This window comes from Sciurus carolinensis, chromosome 3 (genome assembly GCF_902686445.1).
Source record: "Sciurus carolinensis chromosome 3, mSciCar1.2, whole genome shotgun sequence".
Lineage (NCBI taxonomy): Eukaryota > Metazoa > Chordata > Mammalia > Rodentia > Sciuridae > Sciurus > Sciurus carolinensis.
In genome coordinates this window covers 35495692-35514675 of record NC_062215.1, presented here as the reverse complement: position 1 = coordinate 35514675, position 18984 = coordinate 35495692, and the positions used below count along the sequence as shown (strand labels likewise).

At 32.4% G+C, this 18984-nt stretch overlaps 1 protein-coding gene across 8 annotated transcripts in view; it reads left to right on the top strand.

Annotated features, from left to right (window-relative positions):
• The window catches only part of Bcas3 (BCAS3 microtubule associated cell migration factor), a 564794-nt gene that overhangs the window by 145580 nt on the left and 400230 nt on the right, over positions 1–18984 (top strand). For all 8 annotated transcript variants that reach the window (XM_047542954.1, XM_047542958.1, XM_047542956.1 and 5 more), the window contains exons 10-12: positions 6690–6766; positions 10646–10729; positions 17303–17473. In XM_047542954.1, coding sequence (XP_047398910.1) covers positions 6690–6766; positions 10646–10729; positions 17303–17473 — 332 coding nt within the window. The remainder of the gene's footprint in view (positions 1–6689; positions 6767–10645; positions 10730–17302; positions 17474–18984) is intronic.

Sequence of the window (18984 nt, the reverse complement as noted above, 5' to 3'; positions counted from 1 at the left end):
AACCATTCCATTCACAATAACCTCAAAACAAAACAAAACAAAACAAAAACAAAAAACAAAATACTTAGGAATCAATCCAACAAAAGAGACCTCTACCCTGAAAACTACAGAACAATGAAGAAGTTGAGGAAGATCTTAGAAAATGGAAATACTTCTCCTATGTTGTTAGGTAGGCAAATTAATATTGTCAAAATGATCATACTACCAGGAAATAATCAAGAGTGGGAAGAGAGCCTACACAATGGGAGAAAGTCTTTGCCACTCGCACCTCAGAGCATTAATTTCCAGAATATATAAAGAACTCAAAAAACTTAACACCAAATAAACAGCCCAATCAATAAATGGGCAAAGGATTTGAAGAAACACTTCTTTCTCAAAAGAAGAAATATGAATGGTCAGCAAATATATGAAAAAATGTTCAACATTTCTAGCAATTAGGGAAATACAAATTAAAACTACACTGAAATTCCATCTTACTTTAGTCAGAATGGCAATTATCAAGAATACGAGCAACAATAAATGTGAGAATGTGGGGAAGAGGTTACATTCATACATTGTTGGGGGGACTGCAAATTGGTGCAACCACTCTAGAAAGCAATATGGAGAGTCCTCAAAAAACTAGGAACAGAACCACCCTTTTACCCAGCTATCCAACTCCTTAGTATATATCCGAAGGATTTCAAATAAACATACTACAGTAAGGCAGCCACATCAATGTTTAGAGCAGCACAATTCATAATAGCTAAGCTATAGAGCCAACCTAGGTGTCATTCAACAGATGAATGGATAAAGAAAATGTGATATATATACACAATGAAGTATTACTCAGCCAATAAGAAGAATGACTTTATGATTTTTGCCAGTAAATGGATGGACCTGGAGACTATCATGCTAAATTAAATAAGCTAATTCCCCCAAACCAAAGGTTGAATGTTTTCTGATATGGGGAAGCTAACCCACAATAAGGTGGTGGCGGGGAGGATAGAAGTTCAGTAGATTAGACAAAAGGGAATGAAGGGAAGGGATGAGGGATAGGAAAAGGAAAGACAGTAGAATGAATCTGACATAATTTTCCTATGTACATATATGAATACACCACAGTGAATCTCACCATAGTGTACATTCACAAGAATGGGATCCTAATTAGAATAAAATATATTTTATGCTTTTATAATTGTATCAAAATGGACTCTACTGTCATGTATAACTAAAAAGAACCAGTAAAAAAAGAAACATTATATTCAAATATTAAGTTCACAGAAATCTCCTTAAAAGGAAACTGAATTCAGTTTTTTTAATACCTTTATTTTATTGATTGATTTTTATGTGGTGCTGAGGATTGAACCCCGTTCCTCACACATGCTAGGCAAGCACTACACCAATGAGCCACAACCCCAGCCCAAAAGTAAACTGAATTCTAAAAAGAAAATCTGATTTTATTTTTATTTTGTATTTTAAGAATATATGTTCTAAAAAAAGAAAGAGTATATACTGTGATAGTAATTGTATCAGTGAATATTTGAGTTAATAGTAAATAAATAATAATAAGTAAATAAAACATGGTTTATTTTGAGTTGAATAAAGGTTTTCAATTTTAAAAAATGAAGAATGTTGTCCACTAAGCAGTCTCTTTCCTCTGACCTCTTTACTTTTTACTTTAAGAAGGAAAAATTGCTTTGTATATTCTTAATGGTATTAGTGTTAGTATGTGTGTTTTTCATTTATGTTAATAATGAATAGCAAATGAAACAAATATAAATGAACTTAAAGGAACTTTGAAATGAAAAGCTCTTTTTCTTTAATTTTGGAAAGAGCAGCTTTACTTTTTATATTAAGAAACAATGTTTGTGACTAGAAATGGAATCACCATTTGACCTAACCATTCCACTCCTTGGTATTTATCCAAAAGAACTGAATCAACATTCTATAGCAGTACATATATTCCAATATTTATAGCAGTACAAGTCACAGTTGCCAAGTTATGGAACCAGGCTCATGTTGGTCAAGAGATGAATAGATTTAAAAGAAGCAGCAGAAGCAGCATATATACACAATAGATTTCTACTCAACCATAAAGAAAAATGAAATTTTGTCATTTGTGGATAAATGGGTGGAACTCGAGAAAATCTTGCTAAACAACATGAGCCAGACTAAGAAAGTCAAGGGTTGAATGTTTTCCCTCATATGCAGAAGAGAGCGGGTAGGGAGAGAATATTTAAAAGAGGGATCTCATGAAAACAGAAGGAAAATCAGTGGAAGAAAGGTTGGGGACCAAGAAGTAGAGAGGAAGGGAGGGAAGGGGAAGAACTTGGGAGTAAATGCAACCAAATTATGTTATATGCACATATGAATATACCACTATGAATCCCACTTTTATGTCTAATTATAATGTGCCAATGAAAAAAAAGTACATGTAAATAAATAGAAGGAAGACTAGAAGATTAGAGGAAGGGGAACAGAGAGGGAAAGGGGAAGCACTGGGAAATGAATTGGAGCAAATTATATTATATGCACATATGAATAAATCCTAGTGAACCCCACTATTATATACATTTATATCATGCTAATTAAAACATTTAAAAAAGATACATTTATAACATTTACACAAGAGATTGGTAAATTCATATGCTATCTAAGCCCAGTTTTAGTTTAACAAGTTAAACTCATGTTTTTGGATTCTATACAAGATGGACAAGGATGACATGATATTTTCAGAGCTTTGGTAAGTCCCCAGTGCATATTAGATACTCATTGCATACATATGCAATGAACTAAGTTGCTACTTTTCCATCCTCTGCAAATAATTCCCACCCATTGAGTCTTTTTTTTTTTTTTTTAATTTTTTTAGTTCTCTTTTTTTTTTTTTTTTTTTGGCGGTACTGGGATGGAACTCAGGGCCTTGTGCTTGCCAGGCAAGCACTCTACCAGCTGAGTTATCTTCCTAGCCCATTTTTTTAGTTCTTGATGGACCTTTATTTTGTTTATTTATTTGTGGTGCTGAGAATAGAACACAGTGCCCCACAAATGCTAAGCTAGTACCCTACCTGAGAGTCACAACCCCAGCCCCCATTGAGTCTTAAAATGGCAGTACCTTTGAAATTAATGATGTATTTCATATACCATAAACTAAAAATAAAGCAGAAGTTATATGAAACCTAAAAAGTATCATTAATCAGCTGTATGATAGTGAAATGAATCTCAAGTGATATTTAGTCTTTTGTGTGTTGTGAGTTTTTCCGGGGTGGTGTTCATAGTATTTTTTTGATGTCAATACAATTTGCGGTCCTTTGTGTTTGCTGTTTCCCTGACCACAGGTAATAATCAGTGTTCATTTTGTGACATCTATCAGGTCCTTATTTCTTTTCATTGTGAATGAATGTTACATTGTATGAATGTATCACATTTTATCCAGTCATCATTTGACAGACCTTTAGTTTGTGTATAAGTTTGGACTCTGGTCTATACTTACATGAACATTATTAGTGTACACGTTTTTATGTGGACATATGTTTTCAGTTCTCTTGGGTTGAATATTTGGTTACAAATTTTTTCAGTCGTGTGCTTTTCCTTCTTAGCTGGACATTGAGCACTTTTCTTGCATTTTTTTTGCCATTTGTTTATATTTGTCCTTTTTAAGATTTGAGTTTGTCTTTTCAACATTGAGTTGTAATATTTCTTTTTCTATTCTGAAAGCAACTTACTTATGAGATTTATGATTTGTAAAAGCATTTCCCTGTTTTATAGGTTGTCTTTTCACTTTCTTGATGTTGACTTTTGAAACACAAAAGTTTTAGTTTTGAAGTCCCACTTATTTATTCCTTTGCTACTAGTAGGGTTGTTGTCTTATATAAGAAACAGTTGTCAGGATCATGAAGATTTATTTTTTTTTCTAAGAGTTTAATCATTTTAGTTTAACATTTAAGTCTTTTATTCACTTAAAAGTAAATTTTATATTAGGTAAGGGTTCGACTTCATTTGCATTTAGATACCCAGTTGGCCTACAATCATTTGTTGAATGGAATATGTTTTCACCAATGACTTACCTTGGTACCTTTATAAAAACTCACTTCATTGTAAATGTAGGTGCCTGATTTAAAAACCAGAAGTTTTTATTTGGCCAACAAATAAGGCAGAGTGTCTCACAGAGTAGTTAAATCTTCCGTTTTGAAATGGGCTCAACTTACTTCTCCCTTAGGACCAACTTTCTGGGAGGGTACCATGTATATTTGTATCATTCTCATGTACCTTCCTAATTACAGCTTTATTTATGAAATATTCTTCATTTCATGTGCCCTTCTTGAATTTTATCTTTGTTTAAATTGGGAAACCCAAATATTTTTAACATCCCACTCTCCCTTATCTAGTTCAATAATATTATAAGCATGTTAGAATTAGTCCTTTCCTTACAGAGGTTATATCCTTCCTCCCCCTTCACTTGTTTTCAAAGTTCATTTGGAGGCAAAGGTTAATCTTTATTGGAGTCATGCTTATAAAGTTGGGATAGTGCTGAGTGGCTGATGTTCTACTGATCCCAGCTACAAAATATTGTTTCAGTGAGCAGAAAAACAATTTGTTTTCATTCCAATACACTATAATTCTTGAGGTCCGCTGACTTTCTAAAAACATGGACTCAAAAAAGTGGAATGAATCATAAACTCTTTTCTCTTATAATCCTTTATCAGAATTGATTGAGTTAGATTATATTGACTGCTGAAGAGCAATTTCAGGGGATTAGATACCTCTAATGTGATGCCACCATTCATAAATATTTGGTTCTCTTTTTCCTGATGGAAAAACAAAATAAAATATAAAAACTTTTTAAAAATATATTTTTAGTTGTAGATGGACACAATACCTTTATTTTATTCATTTGTTTATATGTGGTGCTGAGAATCGAACCCAGTGCTTCACACATGCTAGGCAAATGCACTACTGCTGAGCTACAATACTAGCCCTAGAAAAATTTTACAGACTACATTTATATTAATTTCTCTAGGTCTGCAAATTTCAGTGGCCTATACATTCATATGTAAAAGTATAATTTTGTATCAATACTGTTAATTTACTCAATGGGAGTCAAATCCATTATATAAGTACTGCACAAAAAATGTTAAAGAATATATATTAGGATGTTTGTCTTTGTATACTTTTAGTGTGTTTTTGTCCTCTGTATGGCACCAGAATAGCTGGGCAGTCAGTGAAGATCAGTTACCCACAGATCAGTTTCCCAGAAATCCAAACTATCACAAAGATTCCTTTAAACCATATGCAATTAATTTTGTAAAACAAGGAACAAGAAAATGACAAAATGTTTTGTTTTATATGACATGACATGTAGACTTTCTCTAAGGGTCATTTTATTCTTCATAAGTTCATTATCTTCTTTACCAAATAAAAATTAAAAATAGGTGACAGTTTCGGTAACCGAACTGAAAACTATACTGTAGTGGAAATGACTTCTTTAATCGTCTTGAAATGCTTCTTTAATGCTTGTGAGTGTAGCAATAGTAACATAGTTAGAATGATGTTTCTCAAAGGGCTTTCTGAATTTAGGGAAGTATGTAATATATATTAAAGAAAGGTTTCTCTTCAAAGTGACTTTAAATTAAGATCTGTAACTTAGCCAAGCATACTATTTATATATTTGAAAAAAAATTTTCTCATGCCTTATAAATATGCTTTGATTAGTTTCAGTGCATTGTTTAATTTGTTCAGACTTTTTTTAGTAACTACTGTCAGATAATGTTCAAGGAAAAGGAGATTCAATAGTGAACAAAAGGGACACAAATCCTTGACTTTACATGTCCCTCTATTACAAGAAGATGGAAAATAAGCTGAGCATGGTGGTGCACACCTGTAATCCCAGCACCTCGGGCATTGGAGGAAGGAGGATCGAAAATTCAAAGCCAGCCTCAGCAAAAGCAAGGTGCTACTCAGTGAGACCTTGTCTCTGAATAAAATACAAATTAGGACTGAGAATGTGGCTCAGTGGTCGAGTGCCCCTGAATTCGATCCCTACTACCAAAAAAAAAAAAAAGATAGAAAATGAATAAACAAATTATGTATTATGCAACAATGTACTGCTATAACTGACTAGTACTGAAAGTAGGAAGAATGAAATTAATGCTTAATGTAAATACATAACATTTTATGGTTCCCCAGCATTTGTTATGAGACAACCTTTGGGGGTTGCTTGTCCTTATTGTCCCTCTACCTTTGTATCTGTTCTTTTTTTCCACCACCCTGGTATCATCATTTCCTTTTGGTATATGTTTGATAGTCTTAGTTGTCTTTTGCTGTTAACTTCTAGATTCATTATTGGCTTTCTCTTTCCTTTTCTAAAATTCTTCATTGATTGATGAAGAACCCGGGAACTTCTAAGTGGTCCCTCTTAACTTTATTTTCTTGTTCAGGAATAACAGTATAAAATGCCCAGTTATTGAGAAAAATGATTAATAGTTCTTCCCAGATTTGTTTCTTTAATGGAGTAGAGTCAATCCCCAAAGAAAACTAAGTAGAGGAGAAATGCACCTCATTTAGCTTTTAAAGTAATGACTAGTATTATGGGGATTTTATGAGACTTGAAAAAAAATAAACATTTAATTTTCTGTTTATCTGGCACCAACATATGACACACTGACATTTAAGTTACTAAGAAATTTCTCAATACTGCCATTTGAAATTCTCAGGTTGTTATCCTTGCCCTGGGCCAAACATGAATCCTATTGCTCTTGGGAGTCGCTGGCTTGCTTATGCAGAAAACAAGGTAAGACATGGCCCATGTTTGGGCAATATGTAATAGAGCAAGTGTTTAAGAATTTTCTATAGTATTTATGTTCTATTGGTGATTAATAATAACGAATGTTTAACTTACTGGTTTGGTTTTGATTGTGCAGTCAATAATAGGACTTTTTTAATGATACATATTTGACATTGTCATTAAACCAAGACTCAGTAGAATTTTAATTTTCTAGGCTTATTTCTATTTAAAGAGCTTTACCCTATTAATAAAACACAGCATTGAGATTACCACAGTAGTAGTGAAAAGGCAGCCATTTCTGTAAAGCCATAAATTAGGAGATGCCCCATTTCCATTGTTATATTGGAAACAGGGCATAGAACAATTTAATGGACCTTAGACATCCACAACTAGATCTAAACAATGGTGCAGCCATTTGCTTTAATAATTAAATCACACAGGCTCATATTTTATTGGATTTCTAGTTATTTTTCAAGTTTACTTACCAAGATTTTCATAGTAAAGGAAGATATTATACAGTTAAGTTTTATTTATGTACAATTGAGGGCAAAACATAAATCTAAATTTTACATAAGAAAATATTTTTTATGTAATTTAGCACTCTGCATGTGAATGTAGAATAAAATCTAAAAAATATTACAGACTTGAAAAGAAGATTGGTATTTTTGTTGGCTATATTAGTAAGAATTTTCTATAGTATATATGTTCTATTGTTGTATTGTATTATAGGAATATTATAAAACATTATTAAATAGTTTTTGATAAAATCAAGATGTAGTGAGTAAAGTAAATGAGGGAAGTCACAGAACTAGTAAATCTCCACCCTCTGGAATGACTGTGTTTTGAGCCTGGGTTTTGCTTTGTCACTCAGGCTGGGCTTGAACTCTTAGACTCGTGATCATGCCACTTCAAGCCTCCTAAATGCTAGGCACATAGGCATGTTCTAGTAGGCTCAGCGTTAGTCTTTTTCTTTTTTTAATAGCATGATCATTATTTTGGGTTCATATGACAGAAGTGCCTCACTGAAAAAGGACAGATGTGTAGCATGTGTCTCCAGATGTGGTGCGTGCTGTGAAAGTACCAAACATTACATCAGTAGTCTTCTAGCCAGAACTGCATAATCTGAAAATAATCAAGAGAAAATATCAGACAAATTAAAAACAATCACGATTTTAAACAATTTTTAAAAAATTAAAATGGTGATTATTTAGTGTACAAATTCAGTGTGACACCTTTCCAAAACTACCAAATAGTTCCAGAGTTGGCCAACGGGTGTTCGTTCCTATGACCTTATGACATATAGTCCTAGTTTTTAAAAATCTTTTTACTTCATTGACAGAAGAATATGTCCAAATTCAAATAGTACTTATCCTTCCTCAGCTTTTGAATCTGTTTCTGTCTCTCCTGGTACTTTTTTGGGGGTTACTTAGAGAGTAAACTTTTTCTAGTAGATGTGTTTGTTGCTACTGTGATGTCTTTGCTTCTAGATGTTTTCAATGGATGAGCTAGGAAATATGCTTTACATACATACCCATATGTATACACTTATACACATGTACAGAAATAAGCAAATATACATATATGTATCTTTGTGCACCTGCATATGCATATACACATATGTATTTTTTAGAAATCCTGAGTTCATGTTGATAATTTGCACATGGTTCTTTCTGGCATTCTCTCTTTTATGTTAATGTGTGCCTTCTTTTGCTTGGTAGATCCTGACCTCAGCACATTTATTACGTTTTTCAATTCTATGATATAAAAAATTATTACATATTACTTGCTTACATCACTATAAAAGTTAAGCCAAATAAGAGAAGTTAATGGTATTCTTGTTTAGTTATGCCTGCCCCCTTTGCTGCTTAAAACTGAAGGTATACAAATAACTATCTTCAGAGCTTATTTTTGTTAGTTTTTCTTTCATCTCTCTTTCTTCCTGCTTTCATTTTGGTTATGGTATTATTTGATGTATTAGTGGGTACATTTCTCTTTATATTGATGCTTTATTTATATGCTCATGTATTTTAATACATTACATATCTTAATTTATGTTTCCCTTTTTCTTACAAATGGTAGCATAGTACTATATATGCTCTTTGGCATATTAATTTTTTGCTTGACAGTATTTCCTAGAATTTAATCCATTCCATTAATTCATTGTTCGAATTCTACAGAGAATTCTAACTAATCTTTAATTTTGTTTAACCAAAATACAAATGTAATTTTCAAGTAAGAATTTTAGATAATAATTTATTTGTAGCTGAATGTGGTGGTACATGCCTATAATCCCAGCGGCTTGGGAGGCTGAGGCAGGAGGGTCAAGAGTTTAAGCCAGCCTCAGCAAAAGGGAGGTACTAAGAAACCCTGTGACACCCTGTCTCTAAATAAAATATAAAATAGGGCTGGGACTGTGACTCAGTGTTTGAGTACGCCTGAGTTCAAACACTAGTACTAAGAAAAAAAAAATATCTGGAGAAATGCTGAGTTGTAATCAAATTGAAAAAGTAAGAGTGTTGCTTATTTTTACATATTTGTCCTTGAATATTTTAATTACTGAAAGCAGAATAGAGAATAACTTTTCCAAAATATTGCCTTTCTTTGCTCATGCAGTAGGAGGCAGCAGAGGTATAATTTTCACATCCTTTAATGTGTATTTGTGGATTGATTAATGAGCAAGAGAGTTTTTTATGAGCTAAAGTAATCATTTTTAAAATTTCTTATTTTACTAATGTGAAACTATGTTTGCTGATCACTCACCTTGAAATCTAGTCAGTATGGCAAAGCAGTGTTGTATGTCAGATATATAAAGGTGTTCCATTCTGTTGTAGGAATATTTGTAGAGGGATTTTAAAAAAGTCATGTGAATAGGATGAGTCTGTAACCCTAGTATAGCTTGCCTGGCATGCGTGAGGTCCTGGGATCAATCCCCATCACTGCCCCCTCCCACCCATCTGCAATGTGAGTGATGAAGAAAAATTGTGAATGAATAATAAAATGATTACATGTTATCTTCATCAAACATCCTGGTTTTTAAGTTATGCAAAGCATTTTTAGGTTTAGGTATTTTGTGGATTCGAGAGATTTTCAGAAACTTTTATTACTATGCAGTGTTGTTGTAAAACTCTGCTATTATCAATTTTTTGAAGTTAAACATATGAATCTGGCTAAATGATTTTGTTGTTGTTGGTAAATATGGCAAGTGTAGGATCAGTGAAAATTTAATCCAGGTTTGTTGCTTCGCATTTTAAAGAGTCATACATATCAAGGTAGTGATTCACTTTGAAAATTGGCAGGTTGATTTGTTTATGTCAGGCATGAATGAGGGCATGTCTTTTTTATTCTAATGGTAAAAGCAGTAAGCTCTCTGAAGTGGACTGCTAATATATGTGTCATAGCTGATTTATGTACAATTTGTGCTGCTTTTCCACTGACACAATTGAAAATGCAAAAATGGCAAAAAATCTTTTGTTTATTTTTTATGTTTCCTTTTATAATCTTTGTAGAGAAATAAAGAGGACAAAGCATGCAGTTTGCTAGCATGTCAAATATTTAATGTTAGGAAGTCATGTTTAAATCCTTTGATTATGTTTTTGAAATTTATTTGTAGAAAAGCTGCCAGACTCCAAATCCTACCATTTCAGAGTTTATGAATTCTTAAAAACTATTCTTCTTGTAATTAAAACCGTAGTTGAGCATGAAACTGCCTGAATGGCACCAGTAGATTATAAAACGGGGAAAAGTGTCTCAGCAGGGCTTTTAGCTGTTTTGTCTGAAATACACTCATGCAAACATTCCCACCCACTATCATCATTATGCTCAGTAAATAAGCTCTATCTTATAGCCTTAAACAGCTTCATAGAACTTTTTTCTTTTTTCCCCCAGTTGATTCGATGTCATCAGTCTCGTGGTGGAGCCTGTGGAGACAACATTCAGTCTTATACTGCCACAGTCATTAGTGCTGCTAAAGTGAGTACCTCAGTAGTCTCTGGGAGTAGTGATTGTGTGGAGTAATTATCAGGTTTCTTTTCTGAAGTGTATGGCATTGCCTCTTCCATTTTCATTCACATGTGTGGTGTAAATTTGAAGAAGTAAATCAGAATTTTTTTTTGTCACTCATGAAAATTGATGACTAAATAAGTTTGATATTTAATCTTGCAAGGTAAATACATTTTCTGTTCTAATGATTCTAGCGTTTGTCCTTATCCAATCTAAAATCTTAAAGTCTGTTAACTGGATTAAAGTCTGGTAACTAATTAATACCACATTTGAAAGAAGCTTTACATGTTTTAAATAGTGACTTCTGCATTCTTCATCTACTACTTGTATCCTTCTACCTACACTGATTTCGCTGTGTATGTTTGAACATTTCTGAGGGTTTTTTTTTTTTTTAAACATAAAAAGAATATAATTCCTTATGAAAACTTGAGCAATCCCCTGGCACATTCAAAGGTTCTTTTATGTCCACGACTACCCCCTTCACATTTGACAAGTGAGTACTTTTTTGTATGTGCGAGGGTCAATTTTGGTGATGTCTGGTAAGCTTTCTGCTGATTATGAGATATTCTAATATCCACTATCCTTTTGAATTGTGAAGAGACAACAAAAACAATTCTAATAATAGGGATGACACAGTTAATCTAAATGACAGCATGTAATAGAAAGCACAACTATCCAGAAAAGAACAACAGTGTAAAATAAACCACAGGGAGGGAATCAAAGGTCACACCGTTTTATGTAAAACAAATACAAAAATACTTCAAGACTGATCACAAATGCTTACATGTTGTGTTTTAGAATGTGTTCCTTGGTTTGATGAGGGAAGCATTACATACTTTTCACTCAGAAGCGAAAATAATGAATGAGTCCTTATACACTTATAGCACTGTATGTTGTTTTTCAAAAATGTTATAAAGAATGCTTTTCTCCATGCATATGCAAAAATGCTGATGGTTATTTCAAAACAAGTAACCTAAGTTCATGTAATTAAGCAGGCTCTTCAATGTTATTCTGTTAGTTTATAACACATAACACTGAAGTCTGTGTTTTAGACTCCTTTCAGACTAATCTACCTCATTCACTTGGATCAGGATAGCTCATTATATTAACATTCTGAATAATTTTCTATTATAAAGCGGAGGACAACTTTTTGGGTTTTGTTTGCTATTATTATGTGTTTGTGTGTTTACATAAAAGAAAAGTGACCTGCTTCGTTCAGTGTTTTCCTGAAAGTACACTGGAAAGAGGCTATAATTAATATGATTTGAAAATAACAATATTGGGAACTGTGAGATAGTGTTAGGTCTTCTACATTTAGACTGTAAGAATTTGTATTTTAAAGCAAATTTTAATCTGGTCACTTTCCAGTAGGTCATGGGTCACCAATAAGTTGATGAGAATTCATTATTAACTTTGGCAATGTTTGCTTTGAATAAAGTGAGTAATAATTTATTTTAATCATTTTTGCCTGAGGATAGTGTTGATCATCTTTATAGTTATAAATTTACAAAATAAAGGAAAAAATACAGCTATAAATGCTAAAGCCCCCCCATTTCCTGATAATCATGTATCTATGTATGTCTGTAGATGCACATTTAATTTTTAGAATCATTTTCCTTATAATTGTGTGTTGTTCCCTGACCTGGTAGCTGATAGTTATCTCTAACTCAGATGTCATTCAATATTTTTGAAAACTTTATTCATATCCATATAATATTTATCTGTTTACTTTGTATTCAAGTCAGAGAACATGGCTATTTTAAAACTTCCTTTAAAATATTGTCAAATTATTTTGCTGAAACTCCTACCACAGAGTGATCCTTCATTTCACTTTCACAATTTGGATGTTTTTATGTAGAAAATATTGGATAATTGGAATTATCCTCTGTACCCATTCTCTAGTAAGATACGAGATATTACTTGTTGGTAAATTGACCTTCTGAAGAATGAAATCATTTCAGTTTTGCGTGGTACCCACAGGGAAAAAACTTCTTAGCATTCTAAACATATTCTTTGTTCTGTTGTTGCTACATTCTAGGTTTTTGTGTGTTGACTTGTGAAAATTTATCATGTCGTTCAGTAATTACTGTGCTTTCCTGTTTCAGGGAATATAAAGTCTACTTTTATATTCTGACATCATGAAACAATTAGGCAAAATATGACTGTTCTTATTCTCTGAAAGTGTCTTTATAATATTGTTATTGTTTAATGATGCCAGATTACCTTGATAATGAAACTTGGTAAGAGCATTTTGAAATAGGCAGGTTGGGGCATACCTGTAATATCAGCTGTTAGGGAGACTGAGGCAGGAGGATACCATGTTCAATACCAGCCTCACCAATTTAGCAAGACCCTGTCTCAAAGTAAAAAATAAAAAGGACTGGGACAGAGCTCAGTGGTACAACTGCAGGAAAAAATAAATAATATATAGGAAATAGTCAATTTGGAATCATTCCTTAATAAAAGTCTGGTTGATCACTCAAATGATGAGTGTATTTTGCCACATTTAGCAGGACAAAATTATGTGACAATATAATTAAATGAACAAGAAGTGTTATATAAAATTGACACATATTCCTTGATAAAATGTTTTAGAAAATAGAGATTATTTCTGGTTCTCTGGATTTCCATTTTTTCACATTATCAAACTCATTTAAATGCAATAATCCTGGTCTTATTAAAGCCTGTTCTCCATAAGTCTCATGTTTGCCTTTTGGGTCTGTTTTTGTTGCTTTCTCTGCTGGCTCTTGTTTATGATGTTGACCCCTTGTTTGCCAGAATTTATGTCAAAAATTTTTTTAAAATCAATTTTGAGTATGAGATGATAATGAAGTTCTGGGACTCTTACCAGTTTTGGATCATAATAATCCAATTATTTAAACAAACTCACCTGAATGATTACCATGGCTACTTTATTGAACTCTAGAAGAGATTCACTCTTTTGTTGTATATTTCTTTATGTACCACATAAAGCATGGAGAGACTCTCCCAGGCAGACTCCCCCCACATTGATTTTAGGACAGGAGGTCCTTATCTTGAGGTTAGTTCACTGTTAACTCATTTTCTTTGAAAGAGTAATCAAGAGTAATCATTACCCTTTTTGAAAAGTTGATGACAACTTTTTCTGTGGCATCAAAAGGTTATTTACCTCCTTTATTACATAGGAGGATTAATTAGTATTTAATTTTTTCTCTTGCTACATAATTGTGAGAATAAATATATTAACTGCTTATGCACTTGGAACTCCTTAGAGGAAGTGATCCTTTAAACATTTTCTGAATTTCCAAAAAACATGTGAAATTAATCTTTATACTTTTAGATTTTTTACTTTTTTGCTCTTTGTGACAGTTGACTTGACTTTCCTTATAAAGAATATACCAGTGATGAATTTTCTATGGTAGTAATAAAGGAAAAAAAATTAATATTAAAATTGTTCAAGTGAGATTACTCTGATACATTTATAAAATCTTGGTCCATATATTCTAGTTTCCTCATAACTGTCATAATGTTTCAACTCTAGTGTGGTCAATTGATTTAATAAAAATGCCTCTGTTTTCTCTTGTTATATGATAACTTCTTAATGACAGACTAACAGTTTTGTGAGTACAATACCATTAGCACTAATGGATAGTGGGAACAAATGATAAGGCATAGGGAAGGTTAAAGATGACTAGTGACCCTTTGGTAAATTTGCTTGTGACAGACCAGAATATGTTCCATGCTAATTTAAATTATAGATCATCATGGATTTTCTCAAACTTTTTTGAGTTTTGTTCTTCGAGTACTACTGTAAAGATTAATCAGGGATCTAATGAACTTTTAAATGTAGATATCTTTCATTGTGAAGAGGTTCTCCATTTGACCAAATTAGAGTTCTCTATTCCTAATCTATTCTTAGCCTCACCATTGTTTTATATAGTTGAGGAAATTATAACTTACACATACTTTAATTAATGAAGTCAAGTGGAAGGACAAATTACTGCGAGGTGATTTTGATTTCTAAAGATGGTATATGAGAATTGTTAAATGACATCAAATAAATTAGTTCTGGAAACTAATGCTGATAGATATGCATTGTTCTAATATAAAAAACACACTCATCCTAAAAATAAAGGTCTTTACTAATGCAGGAAAATTTTAACACTCATCCTTCCCCTTCTCCCCATCCCACTGTTAATTAGCTATGATAAATAATATTCTTATAACAACATGAATTGCAGATTTGATGACTGTTGAATTTTGGGTTTAGAGTTTTGTCTGCTAAAAGATGACTATATCAATAGTCATAATTCTTTCCAAAAATATGTCAAGAACTCATGTGATATGAGCCTTTAACTGTGAAATACACTACTGCATTTCCCCTTTGTAGATCCTTTTTCTTGTTTTCTTACGTGAACTTTTATCATTACCTTGTGGTTTGCTTTGGTACATTACCTTCCACTTTTTATGTGCTCCAGTTCTTTTAGTTTTATTCCTATTCATTGGTATAAGAGCATGAAGTAATAGGCTCAGGGGCAAATGCAGAGAATATACAACCAAAGACTTTAAAACTGAAAGGCATTCCTTTGATAAAGGGATAGCTACTTCTAAGTGGGAGCATCTCCATTAGCATTAATGGAATGAGTACATCAGCTGAGGCATCTCAGAGGTTAATCAGGCTTCCTGGCCAGCTCTTGACATCAATACACTGTGGCGCCTGATTCTCTTGGTCCTTCAGAGGCTTATTCGACAACACTCTAACAGACTTTGTGTAAGTCATTTCTTGTGAATTATTGAAGCAAACCTTTGACTGCTAATTGAGGAACACTAATGTGTTTTATAATCACTGCTGTTTGAGTTTTTAGCACTAAACAAAACAGTTACAATTGATTTGTGGTTTATTTCTTGTTTTCATTCTGTTGTATGTTGTATCTTTTTGCTTGAATTCAGCAGATGGCTTTGCTGCTCCTTTTATTTAAGTATTTATTAGGACACATTAGAATGGTTCTTAGTTTTTCCTCCCCCTCTACCCCCACAAGACATTTGTGTTTTGTATTCATGAACTGTGAGATCAAAAGCAGTTGTCAGTGGGAATAGAATGCAAGGCAGTGTAGGGTAGGGTAATGACTAAAACCAGAGTCTGTAGACAAATGGTCCTTGTTTTGAGTTTTGGCTTTGTCATTGGTTAGCTGTTTAAGCTGCCATATTACTTAAATATCCTAAGGCAATTTTCTCTTCTATAAAATAAGGAAGGTCTACTGAGGTGGTTTATGTTAAGAGCCTTTAGCAATCCCTAGCACATAGTGAAGGTGCCATGGAACATAGCTGCAGTCAAGTGAGGCATATGCTACTTGTGTTTTATTTGAAAATTTCTTTTAAGATTTTTTTCCTTTTTTAATTTTCATATAATTGTTGCCTAAGTCATATTTTACTTCATAAACAAAGTTTTTTGTGTACCATTTATAAATTATAATTTGAAAAATTGTGTGTATAATAATTTACAAAGTTTTTGCTATAGTTTATCCTTGAATATAGGTGAGAATATTTCCCCCATAATTATTTTAGAATTATCTCACTGAAGAACAGTTTGAAGTATTTTAATAAATTTCCTCACTACATGAGAATTGTAAAAATGTGCATATATTGTTTAGCATGAAATTTTGATTTCTTCATATTATCTAGGCTGCCTATCCTGGTTCTATAGAATATAAGACTCTTCTTCAAATGTTATTCACCATGTTCTTTTTGTTTTGGTTTTCTTCCTTTCAGATGAAAAATAACCCTCTTACTTTAAATCTGTTTTTATTAATACATCTTATAATCAGATGATATTTACTACAAGGAAAAATATATACAAGTTTAACTGTTTGTTTTGAATGAAATGGAATTAAAAAGCAGTTATGAAACATTAATTTACCTTTAATTGAAATAGTTTATTAAAAGTACTATGTTGAATTATTTTCTGTTACCAAAAAGAAAAGAACCCTCTTAGATAATTTAGAATAATACTTTATTCATCTAATTATAGTGTGGAGACTTTATTTTCCATATCACAACTCTTGGCATGTAGTAGTATATGACAGCACATTATAGGTTTATTTGAGCAGCATAGTCTCATTCCACATAGATATTCTACCAGTAACTCAGTCTTTTTGATGGTAGAAAATAGATATAAAATTAAATATATAATATTTTCAGAAAAAAATATTCCAGTTTTTATTTCCTTTAGGTCATGTATTTTAAGATACACATAGTAAAAGGGATGAATAAAAGAAATATTTCTATAAAATATAATTTTATATGAAACAGATCTTCAATTATGATTGTAATCATTTAATTATGGCTTTATTCCCCCCGTGCCTACTTTATTAGGTGCCATTCCCTTCAAGTAATACTGATTTTCTAATGAATATTCAAAATGGTAAAAGTCAGACAGAACATCTTTGACAGTTTGCTGGTGCAAAACAGATTGTAACAGAGTAAATAATTCAATATAGAATAGGAGAATTCTATTTAGACTGCCTATGTTGATGTGTGGTCATGTATTTGCCTTTCATTGTACAGACACTGAAAAGTGGCCTGACGATGGTTGGGAAAGTGGTGACTCAGCTGACAGGCACACTGCCCTCAGGTGTGACAGAAGACGATGTTACCATCCATAGTAACTCACGGCGGAGTCCTTTGGTCCCAGGCATCATCACCGTCATTGACACTGAAACAGTTGGCGAGGGCCAGGTAAGAACGGTGGGTGTATGAAAATTGTGCTACCTGCAGAGATAAGGGCTGAATGAGCTCAAGATCAGGCAAAGGATATTTTGCCAAGGAGATTAATAATTTGGAATGTTGGAAATTAAAATTACTTCAGATCAGGTTCTTTTTTTTTTTCCGAGAAATGATAAGTAGGTAACATATTAAGCTGGCTAGTTCAAATATTACTAATGCATCAAACCTAACTATGAAGTTAAGGTTCCAAGAAATTCTCCAACCTCTTTATCAGGACATTTATTTGATAAATAAGCAATTTTTGTATTTCTTTATACTATTCCATTTATAGTGCTGTTTTTTACCATGCTGTGTCACTTAAATGCTAAGATTAATACATTCTTTCTAAAGGCGTAGGCTTTCACATAAAGCAGTTAACAGGATTTTATGTGTCTGGGGGAATTTTTAAAAAGTCGAATAATGATGGTTCCAATTACATAGTGAATAGTATCAAAACTTATATTTCCTTATAAATATAAAAAACATTACATGAAATTTTAAAGTAATGCATCAGATAACAATAGCTTGTAAAATACTGTATCTCTGGGTAAAACAGTTATTTTTAAAATCAAGGTTTATAAACATTTAGAAGGGATGCTTGTAAACATGGAAACTAATTTATGCTTGCATCTTAATCTTGTTGGTAAGATGTTTCTGGCAAAATGCATTCCTTTCCCCTATCCCCTACCATGTACTCATGAACCGTTTCCTTTTGTATCATAATCTTTACTTTTCCAATACATTTCTTAAAGGAAGTTAATTTTTTATTCTAATGGTTTATGATCATTGCTGTAACACATAATCTAAAATCAATTTCTGGAATAAGAGTAGAACTGCATTTGTGAAATAAATTTGTTTTCTTTTCATGTAAAATATTTATTTAATTATGTGTTCCAAACAAAATGCTTAGAAACTGTGAGTCTTTAAAGTATTAACCTTTAGTATTGCATGGTCCTGGGGCTGAGGATATATAGCTCAGTTGGTAGAGTGCTTGCCTTGTAAGCACATATCCCTGGGTTCAATCACAGCACTGCAAAAAAAAAAAAAAAAAAAAAAAAAAAAAAAAAAAAGGCATGGTCCTTTCAGAAAATCTGCTTGCACTATATATGCTGCTATTCATGTTCTAGTTCCTGTAATAAGATTACTTCTCAGTTCAGGAAAAAGTGAACTTTGCTGCAATTAAAACAAAAAATTTCTTTGAAATTTGGGCTTATTAAATTTAGCTGTTTATTTTTTAAAAAATCTGAATATTAATAAGTTTTTACTCCTTCCATCTTAACATTATAGTTAACAAAATGTCATAGGCTTCATCATTGTCTTCTCTTTTAATGAAGTGCTAGGAAACTTTACAGTTGACTCTAATGACTTTCTGCGTGTGTGTGTTTTATCTGATGTGAATAAACACTTATAGATGTTTACTTTTAAAATTGGAATTAAATATATAAACCTTTAGTATTATGAGTGTTAATGTAAAAAATTTTCCT